The sequence below is a fragment of the Bufo bufo genome, chromosome 3 (genome assembly GCF_905171765.1).
Source record: "Bufo bufo chromosome 3, aBufBuf1.1, whole genome shotgun sequence".
Classification (NCBI taxonomy): Eukaryota; Metazoa; Chordata; class Amphibia; order Anura; family Bufonidae; genus Bufo; species Bufo bufo.
Genome location: NC_053391.1, coordinates 129,154,511 through 129,178,400, shown reverse-complemented (window position 1 = coordinate 129,178,400; position 23,890 = coordinate 129,154,511). Strand labels below are relative to the sequence as shown.

Below are 23,890 nucleotides of genomic sequence, written 5' to 3'. Positions count from 1 at the left end.
CATCCCCCTAAGTGTCGTCCACAGATCCCCCCCTTTAGTGTCATCCACAGATATTCCCCCCCTTAAGTGTCCTCCACAGATATTCCCCCCCTTCAGTGTCCTCCACAGATATCCCCCCCTTTAGTGTCCTCCACAGATATCCCCCCTTCAGTGTCCTCCACAGATATCCCCCCCTTCAGTGTCCTCCACAGATATCCCCCCCCTCAGTGTCCTCCACAGATATCCCCCCCTTCAGTGTCCTCCACAGATATCCCCCCCCTCAGTGTCCTCCACAGATATCCCCCCCTCAGTGTCCTCCACAGATATCCCCCCCCCTCAGTGTCCTCCACAGATATCCCCCCCCCTCAGTGTCGTCCACAGATATCCCCCCCCTCAGTGTCATCCACAGATACCCCCCCCACCCAGAGCCGCTTCCTAGCCAATTTATTCACTGCACTTGCCTCTGTAAAATTGAAGAGATGCGCCGTAATCTCGCACAGGCGCACTGGCAGAGGCATCGAAGTGCGCATGCACTGTCTTCCTGGCCTCTACCAGTGCGCCTGTGCGAGATTACGGCGCTTCTCTTCAATTTTACAGAGGCAAGTGCAGTGAATAAATTAGCTAGGAAGCGGCACTGGGCGGGGAGATTGCAGGCACAGGCAGCATCGCTTTGCTGCCTGTGCCGTTCGCATCGCGCCCCCTGCACTGATAAAGTCCAGTCACTGCGTGGGCCGCATGACACGACTTCGCGGGCCGCAGGTTGGGCATCACTGGTATATGTGGTACTGGAGATAGGCACTGGTGCCACACAACTCTGTCCGCTGCGTAGTGGAGGAAGCTGGTTAACGGCAGGGTTGCTCCCACGCAGCTAAAATCTGTCACTGATTCAGCAGTGGAAAAAACAGGAGTTTTCAGCGGCTAAATCCACATTCAAAAGTCACCAACAGTTTTCTCATGGACCTTAACCCCTCCCTGTTTTTGTATTTTTGTTTTGCACTCTCTGCCGTCCCAGAGCCATAACTTTTTTATTTTTCTGTTCACACAGCCGTATGAGGGCCTGTTTTTTGGTGGGACAAGTTGTAGTTCATCAACCTTAATCAGTGCCTAACATTTACTATGCTGCTAGTTGTGGGTGAAAATTAGGGATACATAAAGGGGTTGTTAGCCACTTTTGACATTGGCTTGGTGCACAGTGGCGCTCCACTCTGGCTCATAGAGAGCGGTCCAGATTCAGGGATAATTGCTTTATGGTGTATGGGGATCCACATTCTAAAAATGCAGGAGAAGCTGAGCTCTGTGATATATAGGTTTATATCATTTGGAGCAGATTGAGGAGTAAATCTTGACAGGACTCCCGAGTCCTTCCCCCACACTCCTCCTGAGACAGTGACAGCTGTCAATCATCCTGTGTGAGGGCGGGGTAAGCCAGACTGTGTCCTAGGAGTCTGGCAGGATTCCCTCTGCTCAGAAAGCCTGATCCGGATCACATAAATCTCCATATCACAGAGCTCTGCTTCTCTCCCTCTATCACATTCTGCTCTCCGATAAAGCGGCAGAAATAAACAGTCAGGTTCGCCTTGCATGGCTTAGGGCCCATTCAAACAACCAAATCCGTTTCTGTGGATCCGCAAAACATGGATAGCGGCCGTGTGCGTTCTACATTTTGTGGATCGATACGTCCTGCCCTATGATAGAAATGCCTATTCATGGGAGTAAAATGGACAAGCTCTATCTTTTTTGCAGGGCTGCAGAACGGACGTGTGCCATCCGCATCTTTTGTGGCCGCGTTAAAATGAATGGGTCCGCTTAAGATCCGCAAAATTGCGGAAAGAAAAATACAGTCATGTGAATGGGCCCCTTATAGTGTGAACAGCTCCTGTATTGTTCTAAAGCCCATTTCACACGTGTTAACATACTGCAAAATCATGCCTTATAATCGACGTGACATCTGGGACCCCCACTGATTGTAAGAAGGGGCTGCAGCACCGGTGTAATGCTCTGTCCCCTTTACTGTTTTCCCCCCTGCAGCTCTGCACCATTCAAGCCCCTTCATTTTTAGGACCACCTTGTGAATATTACGTCTATGACGGCTCTAGGTGGTAAATGCTTGGTGCACAAAGTAGTGGGGGCAGCCATGTATTGTTAGCACCATGGACAGTTCTCCCTCAGAGGAGTCGGCTGGATGTATGATGGAGTATAGGGATGTGTACTGTAACTTTCTCATAGGTTATTATGGGTGCAGTAGTATCTCAAGAGTGACCCTATGGCAGACATTTAGCAGATCGCACCTAGTCACTGACATGGGCTGCAGGAAAAATGTGTGCAAATTGGTGCAGTTTGGCACATTTTTGCACATCTGCTGCTTCAGAAATCTTTTGCCCCTAGCATGGGCAAGGGGGTGTGGCCTAATATGCAACATTTGGTGAACGGTATGCGGAACCATTCATTTCAATGGGTCCACAAAAAAAAACCTGAAGTTACTCCGTGTGCATTCAGTTTCCGTATGTCCGTTCCGCAAGGGGTAGAACATGTCCTGTTATTGTCCGCATTACGGACAAGGATAGGACTGTTCTATTAGGGGCCAGCTGTTCCGTTCTGCAAAATACGGAATGCACACGGACGTCATCCGTATTTTTTGCCGACCGCAAAATACATATGGTCGTGTGCATGAGCCCTTAGACAAAAAAATTGATGCATCGCCCCTAAAGACTTAGGGGTGATGCATCAAAACTGGTGCAAAGGAAAAGTGAAGCCGCTCATGGCAACCAATCACAATCCACCGCTCGTTTTTTAGCGGCCCCTTTTGAAAATTAAAGCAGCAACCGGATTTATTACCTTGGGTAACTACTCCACTATCCCCTGGCAGTTTTGTTCCATTTTCCTTATAGTCTTGAATAGGACCTCTCACTTCTCACGACATGTACATTTCAGTACATACTTATATTCTTCTTGAAATACCAATTCCAAAGTCTAGGAGCTCTTCAATCCCTGTGTTATTTTTCTTAGAAATGTATGAATAGGGGTCCATTCACACGTCCAGATGTGTTTTGCGAATTCGCAAAACACGGACACTGACAATGCCAAACTCTAAGGTCACTCTCCTTTGACTATGAAAATGGTGACATCCAGTTGTTGATTTCTTCCTACATTTTCAGGAGGAACAACAGAGGAACAGCAGAACACAGAGTTATGACAGCACTATTATTACTAGAGCAGACATGTCAGGAGAGGTGACGGGTCCTCTATAACCAGCACAGGATGGAAGACAAACTTCTTGCCATGAATTTGAATTATATTCATAGCACATATGGTAGAATACTATACTGTTTGATTATCTCAGCCATAACCTGGATTAATAGACCGTGTACGTAAAAGCTACAGCGGAGGCACAACCTTTGACCGAGATGTCCTGTCTGTGCAGCGCCGCAGCCTATGTTGGCTATTGTACAGAATAATGGGCAGGATTCGCTATGTTACGGTACTGGTATCCAGAATATAGAGTAGACTGAGCGCTCAGCATCCCTGGTATTACAGATGTGGAATGTATACATTGACTCGCTGTGCCGGTGTACATAAATATCCCCCTGTGAATCTGTGGAAAGCCTGGAACGATTACTATAATTACAAGTGATTTTACCGAGCGAAGTGCAGACCGACTGCCCAAATTAATAAGAATCACTGTTGCACTGACTTTTCCTCGTCTTTCCCCATAGAGATTCGGTTTGAACCTTCCCCGTGCGGAAACACCTTGAAATATGTTCTGTGGAGCACATTAATCTTCTGATGCAGATTGGAAACAAAGACAGATTGGAAAGGGCAAGCTCTTGAGTAGGCGATCATCCTCACTTTGGTGAAAAGTAGGGAGGACAGATGGTCACAATTTAAGTCTCTTCAGTACTAGTGTCCTATTCAGACACATACAAGTTAACTCTTTGCCTCCTATGATTTCATAAAGCCTGTTTCTATTAAAAATAATAATAATAAAGGATTCTATTGAATTAACATATACTGTACTGATCACTTCATCTTGGCATTTATGCTGCTTAAGGGTCCATTCACACATCCATGTGTATTTTGCAGATCCACGGATCCGCAAAACACGGACAGCGGCAATGTGCGTTCCACATTTTGCGGACCGTACATTGCCGGCACTAATAGAATATGCCTATTCTTGTCCACTATTGCGGACAAGAATATGACATGTTCTATTTTTTTTTAGGATTGGAAGTGCGGGTCCGCAATTCCGGATCGGGGCCGCACGTCGTGCGGCCCCATAGAAATGAATGGGTCCACAATTCCGAATGGAATTGCGGATGTGTGAATGGAGCCTTATAATGTGGTCCCCAAGCTAAATGGACAGTGGCTATGGATGAGCTGTATACAGTGGAATGCAAAAGTGTGGGCATCCCTGTTTAAAATGACTGTTACTGTGAAGTTGTGAACAGTTAAGCAAGTTGAAGATAAAATGATCTCCAAAAGGCTTAAAGTTAAAGATGACACATGCATTTAATTTCCATCTTTTACATTGTCAAAATAAAACAGGAAAAGAGCCCGAAGCAAAAGTTTGGGCACCCTTCGTGGTTAGTACCTAGTAGTACTTTGGCAAGTATCACAGGTTGTAAATGCTTTTTGTAGCCAGACAAGACTCTCTCAATTCTTGTTTGATGGATTTTCATTGATTCTTCTTTGCAAAAGTCTTCCAGTTCTGTGAGATTACAATACCTGAGTGGGACTAATAGTGACAAAAGTCCCACTGATATTTCAAGATTCAAAGCTGCCAGAGGCCCACAAAATGAAGTGTGGGGAAATATCCTTTTAAAATATAACCTATAAGATATGCAATAAAATATACACCAAAGGATGCATCAACGGTACAAAACATATATAAGGGGTTTCTGTGATAGATGCCCCACTGCTGGTAGAGCTAAGGTAAGCAATGAAACTGCTGCGCCTATGTGGACGCAAGCAGTCTTACCTAGAGCAGAGGTAAGCAATGGAACTGCTGCGCCTGTATGGACGCAATCAGTCTTACCTGACCAACAACAATACAAGACATAAAATAGAGGGATTCAGTGATAGATATCCCACAACTGGTAAAGCAAAGGTAAGCAATGAAACTGCTGCGCCTGTGTGGACGCAAGCAGTCTTACCTGACCAACCAGGTGACCAGGATCGGCGTGACGGGGAGTTGGAGCTTTGGTAAAGCTGAGTGTAGAACAGAAAAGCAGTCACGGGAGTATGGATACTGTGCCCTATATCACCCTATACACTTGGTAGGAAAGGGGCTGCTCCCATACTGCCTGTCTACACAGAGCACCCGCCCTGAAAAGGACGACCCCGTCAGGATACCTGTCCCTAGTTATGGACCTGATCACTAGTCTATTGAACATAAAATAACTACAGACCTCCCGACGTGGCACGTTTCTGTCGTGTCGACTCCTCAGGGGGATTCAGTACATGTAGAAAAAAGAAGAAACAATAGGTACCACATGTAACTGCAGATAGCGGGTAAGCATATCCCGCAGTCAAATGGTTACACTAAAAAGGTAGGCTCAAACACTCAAGATAAGAGCCTGAGAGCAGACATCCATGGTGCAGGATTGCCGTGCTGCAGAGGGATAGATGCTCCTCCGCTTGTTGGTGTGTGAGGATATAGTGATCCTCGCTAAAGGTAATATCCCTATGGTTTAGGGGGTTCCTCAACCAATACCAGCCACACTGACACATACCTTATTGGAGTTTAAATAGAGCCCAAACGCGCCTCTTCCTGGGAGACCGCCCTGCCAGCATCTGCGTCGGCGTCTGACGTCACGCGCATGCTCCGCGACGCACCAGACGCCGCCGCTGATACCACATGATTAATGGCTGCCAATCAGATCGGAAGGCGGAGGGTATGAGCGGTTACCTAGGAGACTATATCAACAGGAAGTAACCACACAGTACGACTCTTGATAGAAGCGTCTGTGATGACGCTATGACACAGAATCATAGCAAGATTAGACTGACATTTCTTGCAGGAATACAAGGACAAGGACAGGTTACAGAGAATTATGGACATGAGGCCAAGTAGATTTGAAATAATAAGAAAGTAGGTGTTTCATGTGAGTTCATCCCATCACTTGGAATAGGATGCCACTATTAACCCTTTTTAAAGGGGCCATCACCGCAATCTATATGAAGCACCCATAATCTAGCCGTTCATTGAGGCCACGAGGTGCAGAAGTTTTGAGATGGAAAATCCATCTGGATTCTTGTTGAAGTAGACACCTATCCCAATCACCCCCTCTCAAGGGAGGCTTAACAAGATCGATACCCAGGAACTTCAAGGAGGCTTTACCATTATGCACAGTATGTACGTGTTTTGAGATTGGGGTGTCTCGTTTGTGTGAGATATCCCCCATGTGCTCCCCTATCCGCCTCCTGAATTCCCGTATCGTCTTGCCTACATATTCAATCCCACATTCACATTGGATCCGGTAAATGACCCCTCTAGATTTGCAGTTAATGAAATGTGGGATTGAATATATTTTGCCTGTCACACTGCTCACAAAGTATTTCGTAACTTGTATGCGTTTGCACGCTATGCAATTACCACATCTATAACAACCCAAGATCCTGCATCGCAACCATGTGGTCTTAGTGCGATCAGGTGCATAGTGACTGTGCACGAGTTTGTCACGGATATTTGGTCCCCTGCGGTAGGTGATTTGTGGTTGATCACCCAAGACATCTTTCAAGTCAGGGTCCATTTTAAGGACTTCCCAATGACGTTTTATGATCTGCCTGACTTGTTTGGACCCCCCATCAAAGTTGGTGATTATTCTCATGATCTTGGTTGACACGTCAATTTATAGGAAGGAGAGCTCCACAAATTCCCTCCTGAGATGGGAGAGTAACCATCCCCTCCCACTTAGGAGAGGAATTCCTAGGGGCCAATATTTGCGACTCAGACGCAACTGCTCAGACAAGCATGACTTTATCAACCAGGCAGCTGATCTGAGGACGAGATTTTTGTCCAGGGGTTACCCCGACTATGTGTTGAGAGCAGCGTACCAGTCAGCCCTGTCCCGTCCAAGATGCTCATTGCTCACCCCTAATCAACCATCTACCCCGCAAACCAAGATCATGAGAATAATCACCAACTTTGATGGGGGGTCCAAACAAGTCAGGCAGATCATAAAACGTCATTGGGAAGTCCTTAAAATGGACCCTGACTTGAAAGATGTCTTGGGTGATCAACCACAAATCACCTACCGCAGGGGACCAAATATCCGTGACAAACTCGTGCACAGTCACTATGCACCTGATCGCACTAAGACCACATGGTTGCGATGCAGGATCTTGGGTTGTTATAGATGTGGTAATTGCATAGCGTGCAAACGCATACAAGTTACGAAATACTTTGTGAGCAGTGTGACAGGCAAAATATATTCAATCCCACATTTCATTAACTGCAAATCTAGAGGGGTCATTTACCGGACCCAATGTGAATGTGGGATTGAATATGTAGGCAAGACGATACGGGAATTCAGGAGGCGGATAGGGGAGCACATGGGGGATATCTCACACAAACGAGACACCCCAATCTCAAAACACGTACATACTGTGCATAATGGTAAAGCCTCCTTGAAGTTCCTGGGTATCGATCTTGTTAAGCCTCCCTTGAGAGGGGGTGATTGGGATAGGTGTCTACTTCAACAAGAATCCAGATGGATTTTCCATCTCAAAACTTCTGCACCTCGTGGCCTCAATGAACGGCTAGATTATGGGTGCTTCATATAGATTGCGGTGATGGCCCCTTTAAAAAGGGTTAATAGTGGCATCCTATTCCAAGTGATGGGATGAACTCACATGAAACACCTACTTTCTTATTATTTCAAATCTACTTGGCCTCATGTCCATAATTCTCTGTAACCTGTCCTTGTCCTTGTATTCCTGCAAGAAATGTCAGTCTAATCTTGCTATGATTCTGTGTCATAGCGTCATCACAGACGCTTCTATCAAGAGTCATACTGTGTGGTTACTTCCTGTTGATATAGTCTCCTAGGTAACCGCTCATACCCTCCGCCTCCCGATCTGATTGGCAGCCATTAATCATGTGGTATCAGCGGCGGCGTCTGGTGCGTCGCGGAGCATGCGCGTGACGTCAGACGCCGACGCAGATGCTGGCAGGGCGGTCTCCCAGGAAGAGGCGCGTTTGGGCTCTATTTAAACTCCAATAAGGTATGTGTCAGTGTGGCTGGTATTGGTTGAGGAACCCCCTAAACCATAGGGATATTACCTTTAGCGAGGATCACTATATCCTCACACACCAACAAGCGGAGGAGCATCTATCCCTCTGCAGCACGGCAATCCTGCACCATGGATGTCTGCTCTCAGGCTCTTATCTTGAGTGTTTGAGCCTACCTTTTTAGTGTAACCATTTGACTGCGGGATATGCTTACCCGCTATCTGCAGTTACATGTGGTACCTATTGTTTCTTCTTTTTTCTACATGTACTGAATCCCCCTGAGGAGTCGACACGACAGAAACGTGCCACGTCGGGAGGTCTGTAGTTATTTTATGTTCAATAGACTAGTGATCAGGTCCATAACTAGGGACAGGTATCCTGACGGGGTCGTCCTTTTCAGGGCGGGTGCTCTGTGTAGACAGGCAGTATGGGAGCAGCCCCTTTCCTACCAAGTGTATAGGGTGATATAGGGCACAGTATCCATACTCCCGTGACTGCTTTTCTGTTCTACACTCAGCTTTACCAAAGCTCCAACTCCCCGTCACGCCGATCCTGGTCACCTGGTTGGTCAGGTAAGACTGCTTGCGTCCACACAGGCGCAGCAGTTTCATTGCTTACCTTTGCTTTACCAGTTGTGGGATATCTATCACTGAATCCCTCTATTTTATGTCTTGTATTGTTGTTGGTCAGGTAAGACTGATTGCGTCCATACAGGCGCAGCAGTTCCATTGCTTACCTCTGCTCTAGGTAAGACTGCTTGCGTCCACATAGGCGCAGCAGTTTCATTGCTTACCTTAGCTCTACCAGCAGTGGGGCATCTATCACAGAAACCCCTTATATATGTTTTGTACCGTTGATGCATCCTTTGGTGTATATTTTATTGCATATCTTATAAAGGTTATATTTTAAAAGGATATTTCCCCACACTTCATTTTGTGGGCCTCTGGCAGTTCTGTGAGATCCCTGGGCTGTCTTGCATGCTCTGCTCTTTTGAAGTCTATCCACAGATTTTCAAAGATGTTTATATCAGGGGGCTCTGAGAGCCATGGTAAAACCTTCAGCTAGCGCCTTTTGAAGTAGTCCATTGTGGATTTTGAGGTGTTTTTAGAGCACTGATGTGCATGTCGGTCCACTGCTCTATTCACTACTATTGGACCGAGTCCAGAAATAAGATAGGAGCAATGCGAGGACCAAGAATAAGAGGTGGAGCAATACTGAGGACCAAAAATAAGTGGCACAGCCATGCTGAGGACCAAGCATAAGAGATAAAGCCATAATGAGGACCAAGAATAAGAGGTGAAGTCATGCTGGGGACCTGGAATGAGAGGGAGGCCGTGCCAGGGACAGAGATGGGAGAGAAGTCATGCTGAGGACCAAGAGGGGCCCATGTTGGAGACAAAGACTTACAGTGGTGCCATGCTGGGATCAATAATTAGAGGGGGTGCTATGCTGTGGACCAAGAATGTTGGGGCTGTATTAAACTGGAAAAGGAAAGGGTCACCATGGGGACTGAGGGGGGAAGGGGGGGGGGGTCACCTATGATTATGCTTGTGTGCTAGGGTAATGAGTGACAGTACCAAGTCTGTTTTATTAGTCCTAGTCTGGGCCTGGTTGTGTGTGATATGCTGATGTGACGCCAAACTTTTTTTATTTTATTTAACATTATTTGTAGTTTTTGGGAACTTTAACCTTAATTTACTTTTTTCTTTGCGAGGTCCACTCCTAAAACAATAATTTTTTTTTCTGTGCACAGTGAGTTGTTCGGCTTATTCATGTTTCACTGCAAGATTTCAATTCCCCTGCAGTGCTGCCACAGGGCAAATGAGGTATTACACAGTTCTCATGGAATTTGTTGGGCTGGCTGTGTAATGCATAAACATCCTGGGTCTGAGTGAGAGAGATGCTCTTGTGGCCAAACTTGAATCTGGATAATCAATGTTGGTCCTAGACATGGAATCCCACTCAGTTATGCTGACCATACAATTAGATCTGTCTTCACCAACTAATGTGTATAGGACCTCCCAAATGCCCCCAAGGACTAATGTCGGCTGAGATAAGGATCGTGCACATTGGATTTCAAGAGCTTTTTTTTTTATCGCACCATCATCTCAGCAGATTGGAGCATGTACAGTACAGACCAAAAGTTTGGACACACCTTCTCATTCAAAGAGTTTTCTTTATTTTCATGACTATGAAAATTGTAGATTCACACTGAAGGCATCAAAACTATGAATTAACACATGTGGAATTATATACATAACAAACAAGTGTGAAACAACAGAAAATATGTAATATTCTAGGTTCTTCAAAGTAGCCACCTTTTGCTTTGATTACTGCTTTGCACACTCTTGGCATTTTCTTTATGAGCTTCAAGAGGTAGTCCCCTGAAATGGTTTTCACTTCACAGGTGTGCCCTGTCAGGTTTAATAAGTGAGATTTCTTGCCTTATAAATGGGGTTGGCACCATCAGTTGCGTTGAGGAGAAGTCAGGTGGATACACAGCTGATAGTCCTACTGAATAGACTGTTAGAATTTGTATTATGGCAAGAAAAAAGCAGCTAAGTAAAGAAAAACGAGTGGCCATCATTACTTTAAGAAATGAAGGTCAGTTAGTCAGCCGAAAAATTGGGAGAACTTTGAAAGTAAGGGCTATTTGACCATGAAGGAGAGTGATGGGGTGCTGCGCCAGATGACCTGGCCTCCACAGTCACCGGACCTGAACCCAATCGAGATGGTTTGGGGTGAGCTGGACCGCAGAGTGAAGGCTAAAGGGCCAACAAGTGCTAAGCATCTCTAGGAACTCCTTCAAGACTGTTGGAAGACCATTTCAGGGGACTACCTCTTGAAGCTCATCAAGAGAATGCCAAGAGTGTGCAAAGCAGTAATCAAAGCAAAAGGTGGCTACTTTGAAGAACCTAGAATATGACATATTTTCAGTTGTTTCACACTTGTTTGTTATGTATATAATTCCACATGTGTTAATTCATAGTTTTGATGCCTTCATAGTCATGAAAATAAAGAAAACTCTTTGAATGAGAAGGTGTGTCCAAACTTTTGGTCTGTACTGTATATGTATGGGAGGATCGGGAGATAGCTCATTCAGCCAACAGTTATCTTATGTGTATGAAACAATTCCTTTCATGAGACAGTACGTGCAATTTACCTCTCAGCTTGTATGTCTACATATCATATATCTTTTTTTAAATTTTCACATTACGGTATGATTGGCTGTTCATGCTCCATTGCGTACAATAGTCAATAACACTGCCAGATGTAAATTCTAACTACACCTCAGGTTAAGTCCATGACAGATCAAAGTGGACACTCTGAACAACACTTTCCCAGTAACGGAGCTGCTTTGTTTCTAGTTGGCGGAGAAGCAGACACCACTAATTACCCTGTCATGGAGTTTGCAGAAGGTTTGTTTACAAGTAACGTGTCATTAGATGAATGTTTCTATAGAAGATCGTCCGCCATCCGCTAATGATGATCTGCAGAACATTACCTTTCCTCCCCTGCCTGATCAGATAAAAACCTTTATTGAAGCTGAAAAGCTTATTCTCTTCGCAGGCCTTGTTCACACTCACATGGCAGAAACCACCCTTCCACTGTACCACAAATAAAAAAAATGCGGGAAGCAACTTATTTTTCTTTACTAGGTGTATTTACATGAGACCGCTTATGTTTTTGTGGATTTTTTGCCTCGATTTTCAGCGAAAACTTCGAGATCGTAATCGATCATTTTGTACCTGCAGCTCAAAAATAAACTGAATAAACTGGTAAATTCTATCTAACTATACATTCTCGATTTGTCAGCACTGGACACGTCTCCATATAGGCCCTGATTTATCATGCCTGTACTCCAGAATTCTGCCTTGGAAAAGTTACAAAATGTGGCTTTTGCGACTTTTTGGACACGCTAAAAGTTTTTCTCCTCATGATAAATTACCCCCATAGACATAAACACCCTTTTTACGTAATGGTTATGGGACATCACTTATGGTAGGTTCACATTTGTGGCAGGTAAGGCTTATTTCACACTAGCGTTTTTGCTGGATCCGTCAGGGTTCAGCAAAAACGCTTCCGTGACTGATATCACAACCATCTGCATCTGTTATGAGCGGATCCGGTTGTATTATCATTTTTTTTATTTTTTAACTTGTTTATTAACAGAAGAAAAAAAAGGACATTAACATATACATGTCCGCTACATGTCATGGTACAAACCAGTATAACCATTTTTATATTCATTTGGTGTCTTGGAATATTACAGCTACCCTCTGCACTTTTGCCATCTCCTTATACCATTAAATGTCCTTATGATATATCATTTAGGTATTCCCATCAAGCCGAATAAACCATGGAGCCTCGAGCTGCCGATATAGCTTGCCGCAGTCTCGAGGAGGAGTACTGTGTGTGGGGTGACTCACACCCCAGACCCCATCACATTTTTGTGGTTTATTACGGTAGAATCTGGTTTATCTGTTGCTTCCACATAGATATGTTCGGTGTGCTGGGATTGTACCATCTTAGAGCAATACATTTACGTGCCATAAATAAAGACTCCCTTAGGAATGGTGTCATATAATGGTCCCAGTTATCCTTGTTTAGTATTCCCAGTAGGCATGTCTCAGGGATACAGGCCACCCGGGCCGGCAACAAATTTGACAAAGAAGTTACTTCTTCCCAGAATGTGGCAATCGCGTTGCAACTCCAGATCATATGCCAAAAATCCGCCTCCATTTCCCCACATCTTGGACATGCCGCGGAGGATGTCCTGCCCATTCTGTACAGTCTAGTAGGTGTGAGATATGTTTGGTGGATGATGTATAATTGAATTATTTTATTATTGACTGCTGGCGATACTTGTATATGCGTTTCTAATAAATCTATCATAGATTCTTCTGTAAGTGTGGGTATCATTCTTTTCCATTCATCGATTATCCTAAGGGGGTTAGCGCTGACCTTTACTTGTACCAGATGTAAATAGATTGCTGATTCCAGTCCTCTGGGTCCTTGGGTTTTTAAGACTCCTATAAGTGGGTACTTAGATTGTAGTGTTGGTAATCGGGAATTTGCTCTGTATGGCTGATCGGAGCTGTAGGTATGAGAAAAAGTGAGATCGGGGGATTTGATACTTCTGGGACAGTGCCTCAGATGTCATTAGCACTCCTTGATCATACACATCCCCAAGGGTTTTAACTTCTGCAATCCGCCATCTGTCCGCCCCCATAACCACCTGCAACTGCGGTAGCGATTGGTTATCCCACAGGGGTATGTCGGATACAATTTCTGTAAAACGAGCCAATGATTTAGCCTCCTTCCAGGTCATTTGTGACAAGTTGAGAAGTGGCAGCAACGTTTTCTGGAACTTAGGTGGCATTTCCAGGATTGACCATAGTGTGTGGTAATTTAGGTAGTATTTTAAGAAGTATTCCGAAGTGGGAAGGTCTACAGAAGAATACCAGGAGCTAATAAGCCTCAGCTGGCCTGCCAAGTAATATATATAATAGTCCGTCAGTGCCATACCCCCCTACTGCCTTAGGGCGTTTTAATGTATCTAAGCTTAGTTTAGCTCGGGATCGTCCCCAAATAAAAACCCAAGTTAGGGAATCTTTTTCTCTAAATACTGACTTGGGTATGTATATCTCCGAATGTTGGAAAGCATAAAGAGCTTTGGGAAGTATTATCATTTTGATTAGGTTAATGCGGCCTGCCACTGAAATAGGCAGAGTCTTCCAATTTGGAAGTTTGCTCCGTATATGACCAATTAAAGGGTAGGTGTAAAGTGACAAGGCCTGAGAGTGTCTTTTAGTGATGTTTACTCCGAGTTTCTACTACCTTCAACCTTTCTATATGAGAGGGACCTGTCCAGTTTGTTTTGCCTAGAGGCATATATACAGATTTTTTTGCCAGTTGATTCTTAGGCCTGAAAATTCCCCAAACTCTTTAATCAGTGCCACTGCTTCTCTAAGAGATGTGGAGGGTGATGATAGATATAAGATCAGGTCATCTGCGTACAATCCTATGCGGACTTCTCTGTCTCCCATAGTCACACCTGTTATGTTATTGTTGCTTCTAACCCTGATTGCCAGTGTCTCGATTGCTAGAGCAAACAAGAGTGGTGACAGGGGGCAGCCCTGTCTCGTGCCTCTATGGAGAGAGAAGGTTTCTGATAATTCCCTGTTTATTAATAGTCGGCTTACCGGGCTACTGTACAGAAGAGTAATCTATCTAAGGAATTGTGGACCAAATACAAACCCTTTCAAGAATTGAAACAAATAGGCCCATTTTATTAAATTGAATGCTTTGGCAGCGTCTAATGAGGCCAAGGCTACCTGTACGCTAATATTTCCCGTGGTGGACTTCCCTGGCATAAATCCCATCTGGAACTGGTGGACTAGAGACAGGATTACCCGGTTCAACAGAGTGGCTAAGACTCTGGTCAGGATTTTATCATCTACATTCAGCAATGCTATGGGTCTATGTGGGCTGCACTCTAATGGGTCCTTATCCAGTTTAAGCAGTAAGATGATGGTAGCTTCCATAAATGCCTCTGGCAAATGTCCTGTTTCCAGAGCCACCTGAAGTGTGGATAATAATTGTGGGGTCAGTTTCTCTGCATATTTGGAGTATACTTCTTTAGGGAGTCTGGACCACGCGATTTCCCATTGTTGAGGCCTGAGAAGGCTTGTGTTATTTCTTCTAAGCTAATTTGTTGATCCAGTTGTGAGCTTTGTGTTGCAAGTTTGGGGAGGGATATAGCGAGAGTCTTAGCGATTCTGAGACTTCTCCAGGGGAGGTAAAGAAGACCGCTCTGTTACCGTCCACTACTCTGAGCCTTGCAGGATAGCCGATGGAGTATGAAATGTTTGCTTCTCTCAGGTGTCTCTTTACATCCATAAAGGTGGCACATTATTTCTGATGATCCATGGAGAAATCCAGAAAGAAGGAAACTCTGGCTCAGTCATGTTTAATTTCCTGCCTTCTTCTAGCTAGAGCCAGTATCCTGTCCCTGTCTTTGCAGTTGAGAAATCTTGAAAGCATGGGACGTGGTGGAGCCCCTGGTGGAGGAGGTTTTGCCGATACTCTGTGCGCCCTTTTCACTGCATAGGCTGAAGAGAACTCTGCATCTGGAAAAAGTTATTTTATCCATTTTTCAATCAACTTATCTGGTGCACGCCCTTCTGCTCTTTCAGGCAGGCCAATAATTCTGATGTTATTTCTAAGGAGCCTGTTTTCTAAGGCCTCATGTACACGACCGTTGTGCGTTTTGCGGTCTGCAAATCGCAGATCCGCAAAATGCGGATGGCGTCCGTGTGCATTCCGCAATTTGCGGAACGACACGGACAGCCATTAATATAACTGCCTATTCTTGTCCGCAAAACGCGGACAAGAATAGGACAGGTTATATTTTTTTGCGGACCACGGAACGGAGCAACGGATGCGGAGTGCTGTCCGCATCTTTTGCGGCCCCATTGAAGTGAATGGGTCCGCATCCGAGCCGCCAAAACTGCGGCTCGGATGCGGACCAAAACAACGGCCGTGTGCATGAGGCCTAAGTCATCCGCTTTTTGTTTCCAGAGCTCAGCTTTGGTGTTTAGCTCAGAAATGGATCGTGGGAGAGTGGCTGTAGCATCCTCTACGCATGATATACCGTATGTTCTTCAGCATGTTGGACTCTCTCTCGCAGGTTGTGTAGATCTTGGCGTAGCAGACCCAGGTAAATTTTAACTTCATCTAGTTTCCCAGTGAGAGATGTCTTTTACGCAATGGCTTCCAATTGAGCGGATACTTGTTTAAGCGTGAGCTCTTCTTGGTCCTCACCAGAGGGTGTTAAATCTGATGCCGTACTTGCTCTAGTGTTAACATTCTGTTGCGGTAATGTTGCGTTCCCTTATCTGGCTGTCTGGCAAATTCACGAGTTTTTCAGCTGCGTTCTGTGCTTTATGAGGACCCACTGTTATATCAGATTTTCGGTCAATCTGCTATGTTATAAACAGAGTCTGGGCCTCTGGGAGGTGAAGTGTAATTCTGTATATTTTCAGTCTGCTTGTTAGCAAGGAGGTGATGTCCCCCTGAATTTGTCCTGTAGATCAGTTTGCAGAGCAGTGACCTGCTTTTGGATTCAGACAGTCTACAGTTCCTATTAGTTGATATATGCAGTAGCTCGTGACTATCTTATGAAACAAGGGATATATTCTGTATCCTGCTGGGGTTGGCGCCGATGACCACGTGGCTTGCTTCCCTTTTTCTCCTGCGTGTGGGTAACCGACCCTTGCCTTCCGCCTCATGTGTTACGCCCGATGCCTCCCGAACCTCTTCCCCTTGCTCCTCACTGGACTAGAGCTCTCTTCTTCACCTCCGGTCGGCTGCACCAGCGTGTGTCCTGCTTCTCCAGGCCGCAAGCGCAGCGCATCTCCTCCACGTGCGCTCCCTCGGGCAGATGTCACCTGTGCAGGGTAAGGTCTTTTGCAGGGCTCAATATGGAATCTGTTTTTAGCCTAAATGGCTATGTGATGTCCAGGATTTGTCCTGATATGCAGCGCTAGCCTCGGAGCTCTCCTTAGCTGCGTCCAGCCATCTTGGCTGCTGGCCCCGCCCCCGGTTGTATTATCTTTAACATTGCCAAGACGGATCAGTCATGAACTCCATTGAAAGTCAATGGAGGATGGATCCGTTTTCTATTATGTTTTGCTCCGCATCCCATGACGGAAAGAAAATTACAGCTTAAAGAGGACCTTTCACCGATTCTTACCCTATGAACTAACTATACAGATATGTAGAGCGGCGCCCGGGGATCTCACTGCACTTACTATTATCCCCGGGCGCTGCTCCGTTCTCCTGCTATGCCCTCCGGTATCTCCGCTCACTAAGTTATAGTAGGCGGAGATACCAGTCCCTAAGTTATGGTAGGCGGAGTCTGCCCTAGCGCTGGCCAATCGCAGCGCAGAGCTCACAGCCTGGGAGGTTATTTTCTCCCAGGCTGTGGGCTCTGCAATGCGATTGGCCAGCGTTAGGGCAGACTCCGCCTACCATAACTTAGGGAACGGAGATACCGGAGGGCATAGCAGGAGAACGGAGCGGCGCCCGGGGATAATAGTAAGTGCAGTGAGATCCCCGGGCGCCGCTCTACATATCTGTATACTTAGTTCATAGGGTAAGAATCGGTGAAAGGTCCTCTTTAATACGGTTTGCTCTCCGGTATGAAAACGCAACCAAACGTAACAGAATGCATTTTGGAACATTCCGTTCTGTTGAGTTATGTTTTGTCCCCATTGACATTGAATGGGGACAAAACTGAAGCGTTTTTTTTCGGTATTGAGACCCTATGACGGATCTCAATACCGGAAAATAGAAACGCTGGTGTGAAAGTAGCCTAAATCAGGTAGTTACGGTAGGAGCAGTTACCGTATTCGGCATAGCTGGTTCCCCATTCACTATAACAGGATCCTTTGTGTTTCCAGTGTAAATGCTGTTATTCTGATGGAAAAATACTGCTGCATGCAGTGCCGGCATTTATGCCAGAAACCTGCCAGATCCCAGTATAGTGAAATGGGGCTCTGGTGGTGTCTGGCTCTGCTTAATATGGTAACTCTGGTAAGTCTACTTCTCTGAAAAAAAAAAAATTACTGGATTTACCTGATGTGAACCTACCCTTACCTGCTACAGATGTGAACCTACCCTTACCTGCTGCAGATGTGAACCTTCCCTAAGGCTGTGGGTAGAAGATGCACCCCTTTTTTATACAGTAGCGGCCTAATTTAGGATAACTAGAGCATAAGCTGCCAACGTCTACCAACTAGATAGCCCAAGTTGGCCATGCCGTAGGCCAACAAATAATTCCTGTGTCAGTGTAAGTCCATGTTCACACATGGAGGAACTGCTGTTGATTTGTGGTGACGATTCTGAACTGTCAATTTGTAGCATTTACTGTATACCAAATGTGAATTTACATATCCACTGTATGCTCATTATAATGTGGTGAAACCGCAGATTATCCCCTTTCAATATATGGTAAAATCTGGGGCTAATCTTCATGCAGACTTTGCTTTGGAATCGTTAAGGTATGTTCACACACGGCAGATAATAAATGTAAACAGCTGTGGAGAAAGAAAACATGTATATACATTATATATACGTAAGGGTACTTTCACACTAGCGTTATTCTTTTCCGATATTAAAATCCGGTAAAGGGTCTCAATTCCGGAAAAAAAAGCATCAGTTTTGTCCTAATGCATTCTGAATGGAAAGCAATCCGTTCACTATGCATCATGATGTCTTCCATTCCGTCCCTTGTACGGTATTTGACCGGACAAAACACTGCAGCATGCGGCCAAAATCCCCGAACAATACCGCACTACATAGAGATGTATTAATGCCGGATCCAGTACCGAGTGTTCTGGAAAATGCTGCATCGCCGGATCTGACTTTCCGGTCTGCGCATGCGCCGGGACATAGGAGGAGCTATTTTTGCTTTTGATCTTTAAATACCGGATCCAGTATTCCCGATGATACCAGATGAGACGGATCTGGTATTTCACCGGATCAGTCTAACGGATCCGGAAAAAAAGGCTTTCCGTTTGTACACGGCTTGCCGGATCCGACAGGCAGTTTATTTTCATGACTATGAAGGCATCAAAACTATGAATTAACACATGTGGAATTATATACATAACAAACAAGTGTGAAACAACTAAAAATATGTCATATTCTAGGTTCTTCAAAGTAGCCTCTTGGCATTCTCTTGATGAGCTTCAAGAGGTAGTCCCCTGAAATGGTCTTCCAACGGTCTTGAAGGAGTTCCCAGAGATGCTTAGCACTTGTTGGCCCTTTTGCCTTCACTCTGCGGTCCAGCTCACTCCAAACCATCTCGATTGGGTTCAGGTCCGGTGACTGTGGAGGCCAGGTCATCTGGCGCAGCACCCCATCACTCTCCTTCATGGTCAAATAGCCCTTACTTTCAAAAGTTTTCCCAATTTTTCGGCTGACTGACTGACCTTCATTTCTTAAAGTAATGATGGCCACTCGTTTTTCTTTACTTAGCTGCTTTTTTCTTGCCATAATACAAATTCTAACAGTCTATTCAGTAAGACTATCAGCTGTGTATCCACCTGACTTCTCCTCAACGCCACTGATAGTCCCAACCCCATTTATAAGGCAAGAAATCCCACTTATTAAACCTGACAGGGCGCACCTGTGAAGTGAAAACCATTTCAGGGGACTACCTCTTGAAGCTCATCAAGAGAATGCCAAGAGTGTGCAAAGCAGTAATCAAAGCAAAAGGTGGCTATTTTGAAGAACCTAGAATATGACATATTTTCAGTTGTTTCACACTTGTTTGTTATGTATATAATTCCACATGTGTTAATTCATAGTTTTGATGCCTTCAGTGTGAATCTACAATTTTCATAGTCATGAAAATAAAGAAAACTCTTTGAATGAGAAGGCGTGTCCAAACTTTTGATCTGTACTGTACATATAGCTATATTCATTGACTCTCCTTGGATGATCGGTCACTACACACAACAAATGTTCGGAAAATTCTGTCCACTTTTAATGAGAAAAGGAGCCATATTTAACATTTATTGTTAAGAGAAATGAAGAGCTTGGAACGTCACATGGCTGGAACGGTGACCCACTTTGAGGCTTTGTATTCTGCATTTGCTGTTTGTTGTTTATGCGCTCTCTTACTTCAATCAATGTAACACCCCTCGAGTTCAGCTCTTCCCAGGATAGAAGCTGCAGGCGCAGTGATTGCTGGGCCCCTTCCAAGGAACATTAAAGCCCGTGATCCCATCACATAGACATTACAGAGCTGCTTGCTGTGGGTCTCCACGCGGGAGGTGATTGGCTCTCGCGGGAGGTGATTGGCTCTCACAGGAGGGGATGCTGCAGTCTGTGCCAGTAGTGGGGGCTCCACGGGTTCTGATTCCTCATCACCCAGGCAACAGCGGGAGGAGGGGGAGCAGCTCAGACAAGCCCTTATTAAGCAGAGATTTTAATTAGCAGCAGACATTGCATGGCTCAAGAAACCCCCAAGACAGAAAAGGGGGATGCAACCTGACCTCACTATGTGGTCCACGTATCTCAGAGCTTTAAAGTGTAATAAATTAACGAGGCGATGCTTTGTCAGTTGTATAACTTGAATGGGTTAATAATGGTGCTCTCCAGGTCTATGACGCTATTATTATTACTGAGCTGACAATATATACGGGTTCATTTGGTTTCTTCACACCTTCTTGCTGGAGTTTGCAGATGCCTTCTGTATCTCAAATAATCGGTACAAAAGTGCCCGAGGGGTGTGGGGGGGGGACACACAATCTCCATCATTGTCATTTGGCTTGCCTCTGTATGTCATCCTGACATGGGAAATCTGCTGCCTGTGCACATTTGTCCAAGGATGGCTCCTTTCTTGGTAAAGGACCCTAGAGAAGTAAAGAAAAAAATTACAATATACTCTACTGAAGATAGCCGACAGAGAAGAAGGGGATGTGGGGTGGAGGGAAATGGAAACCATCTAAGGCCTTATTCACACATCTGTGACAAGATGGTCAGTGGTTCATCCATGAAGATGTCCATGAAGGACCCATGTTTGGTCTGTGAGCCTGTTTCTTTGCTGTCTGTGTGTCAATCATATTCCACGGACACTGCTAGGATGAAAAGAAATTTCCACATCATCTCCTACCTATGGTCCATGAAAACCGCAGACCAAATACAGATGGGCATCCGTGCTGTGTCTGTGGTTTTCACGAATGGTCCTGTTTGGTCCGCATTCTGGACCAAAATACTGCACATATCTGTACACTGATGTGTAAGTAAACACAAAAGCGATGTGCGTGTGCTGGCCGTGGTTCACTGACGTGTGAAAGAGTCCTAAAACAGGTCAAAGACACATACATAGAACATAGGATTTAAAGGGGTTATCTGAGACTAAAAAATGTCCCCCATATGCATCACCTGAGATGCTAGGGAGGCTAGAGGGCCCGTCGCCGCCTGCCATTGTAGCAGCGGCGGTGCGGGGAGCCAGGTAAGTAGATTCAGTGTGAGGGGCCCGGGCATATGGAGGACATTTTTTAGTCTCGAATAACCCCTTTAAGGAAATGGGGGGGGGGGAGGGAAGTGGGGTAACTTCATACCCACAAGAAACTACGTTATGTTCTGTAACTAGCATACCTCTGCTGTAGCTGTTTCCTATGTGCCAATCTGAGCTGATCTTTGCGTCTCTACACCAGTAATCCCCTCATGAGGCTCCTTGTTGTGGGCCTCGCCATAAGAGCCCCATATATATGCCCTTGCTATAATATGCCATTTAGTAACAATATTGAGGGCGCATCCTGTCCCCAGAACAGTGACAATTTAGTAATAGCAGTGTGTCAAATCTCAAGCCTTATTTATCTGCAAACTGAAATGTTTCTCCACGCCTAACATGTTGACAATGTTGAATGTGGCTCAAAAGGCTACAGACCTCACTCTAGGCCCTAAATGATCAAAAACGATCACCCTCCATATTGTAAGAAGAAAGCACACAGGGCATACATATTTACAGGCCACAAACCTTCTCCATGTGACCATTTCTGAGACATGTAAAGGACTGAGGGTACTTTCAGTACCAGGAGCTGCGAGATCAGTGACCTTTTTGCACACCAGCCATCTCCAGTTACAGCAATTTCCACTTTGTGTCATAATAAATGCGCAAGAGACTCCTGACTGCCATTTCAGACGCAGCAAGGGAGAAAACATCTCCGTGCGCTGTACACTGCGAGTTTATTACCTCCATAAATAGGCGGTTACACAACAGTATGGAAAGTGTACAATTACTGCTGTCTATAACCGAACACAAGGAAAGTGATACTGCACTCTAAACACTCTGATCTCACGTGGACAAATGATGGTACGGATATAAAAAACAGGCTGACGGAGGACGGAGATGTCCAGAGCAGGGGCTAGAACAATGCCGCTGTGAGAACTAATAGCATTTTATACGTTTACAACCATCACTGGGGGTTAACAGCTGCAATCCCATATACAGGTTATAATATCCACTTTACTCAAGACGGAGTACAGGAAGAAGGGGCCTAATTGCAAGAATCAAGGTGATGACTTGAGATGATCCACCCCAGGACAGAGGAGCAAGAAGGAAAGTCGTGCTCAAAGGGAATGGTGGAGTACTCAAGCCTCATACCATTCCACCCCTCCATGTTTCCTGATACTACTTAGAAGAAAATGGGGTCATCTTCAAATGGGCAGTACTGGAGGTTTTTAGAATAACCCTTTAGCATCAGTCAAAAAAAAACCCTGCAGAATGTGTGTTACCGAGCCCATGCTACAGATGGAGCAGGGTTGGCACACAAGCTCTTAACTCAAATTTCTTAACTCATCGCGTTATCTTGAGACAAAAGCCATTGAAAAGCAATTGAAGGTGTCGTATATGATAAAAATTACAATATCAGCCTTTTCGTCCATGGAAATTGTAACCAGGTGGGGGGGCCTGACTGCGGGCCCCTGTATAAAGAGAATGCAGTGCTCGTAGGAGCGCTGCCTTCTCTTCACTGTTTACCTGCTCGTAGTCGCAATTGCAGCGGCGAGCAGCTGTAACTACAGCCCCGCCATCCCATTCACTTCCTATTTACCCCAGCCGGTCTGATATTGATGACCTATCCAGAGGAGATCATCAATATTAAACAGCAGACTTTATTGGTGTGGAAACAACGCGTTTCGGGATCACACTGATCGCTTCGTCGGGTAAGACACACAGTCATACCTATGGTATATTTGCCAGTTTTGCTACTGACCATTGCATCACTGTCCTCGATTTATTATTTTTACATATTCCGCGGCACTTTACAGACATTGTCATCACTCGCTGTCCCCAGCGGAGCTCACAATCTAAATTTCCTATAAGTATTTCTTTAGGAGCAAACTGTCGCAAACACGTGGAAACCATACAAACCCCATGCAGATGTTGTCCTTGGTCAGATTCAAACCTATGATTGCAAAGCTGCAGGACACCGGTGCTAACCACTGAGCCATTGTGCTGCCCTTAGTATAAAAGCACGCTTTCTAGAGTTTTGATTTACTCCTTTTTCATTTCACCTTGATGTTCTGCTAAAGATGCCGTATTGTAAGGGTAACTACTCACTCCTGCAAGAGGGGACCATTAGCATTCATTTCATGAAGTCACCTTTTTAGTCTCCTACACAATCTGTGCGGTAGTTCCATTATAGATGATAAAAGTAACACAAAGGCAACACTAATATAAAATGCTGCTTAAAGAGCTTAAAATGGAGCACTACTACGTTAGGAGGAATGATAAACGGGCCGCATTAGCTGGCTCCATACAGAAGCCGCTTGGATATTCTCTCCATCTTACAGTAACCTCTAACCTTTCAATGTAAAGACACTTGCTGGCTCAAGGCTCCTCTGCGTCCATTAAGAAACTACTCGTGCTTCTCAGTACAGAAGCATCCTTCACATAACTTGCACTGCAATAATCCATTATTCCACTGTAAAACATGAGCGTCCTTCGTCTAACTTGTGCTGCAATTATCCATTATAACACTATAAAATATAGAATGCATGTCTTAGCGTAAGTCAGAGACTGGTCTTCTTTGAGTACAACTAGATTCATGCATAACTTACCTCCGATATGCTCGCGTTACAACAGCACTTCAGCCTAAA

The 23,890-nt window shown here is 45.1% G+C and overlaps 1 protein-coding gene across 1 annotated transcript in view; it reads right to left on the bottom strand.

The window, feature by feature from the left end:
- Positions 1–19,748: 19,748 nt before the first annotated feature.
- DPH1 (diphthamide biosynthesis 1) overlaps positions 19,749–23,890 on the bottom strand; it is a 293,541-nt gene continuing 289,399 nt past the window's right edge. Inside the window, exon 12 of the mRNA XM_040423565.1 lies at positions 19,749–20,637. Coding sequence (XP_040279499.1) covers positions 20,545–20,637 — 93 coding nt within the window. The 3' untranslated portion in view covers positions 19,749–20,544. The remainder of the gene's footprint in view (positions 20,638–23,890) is intronic.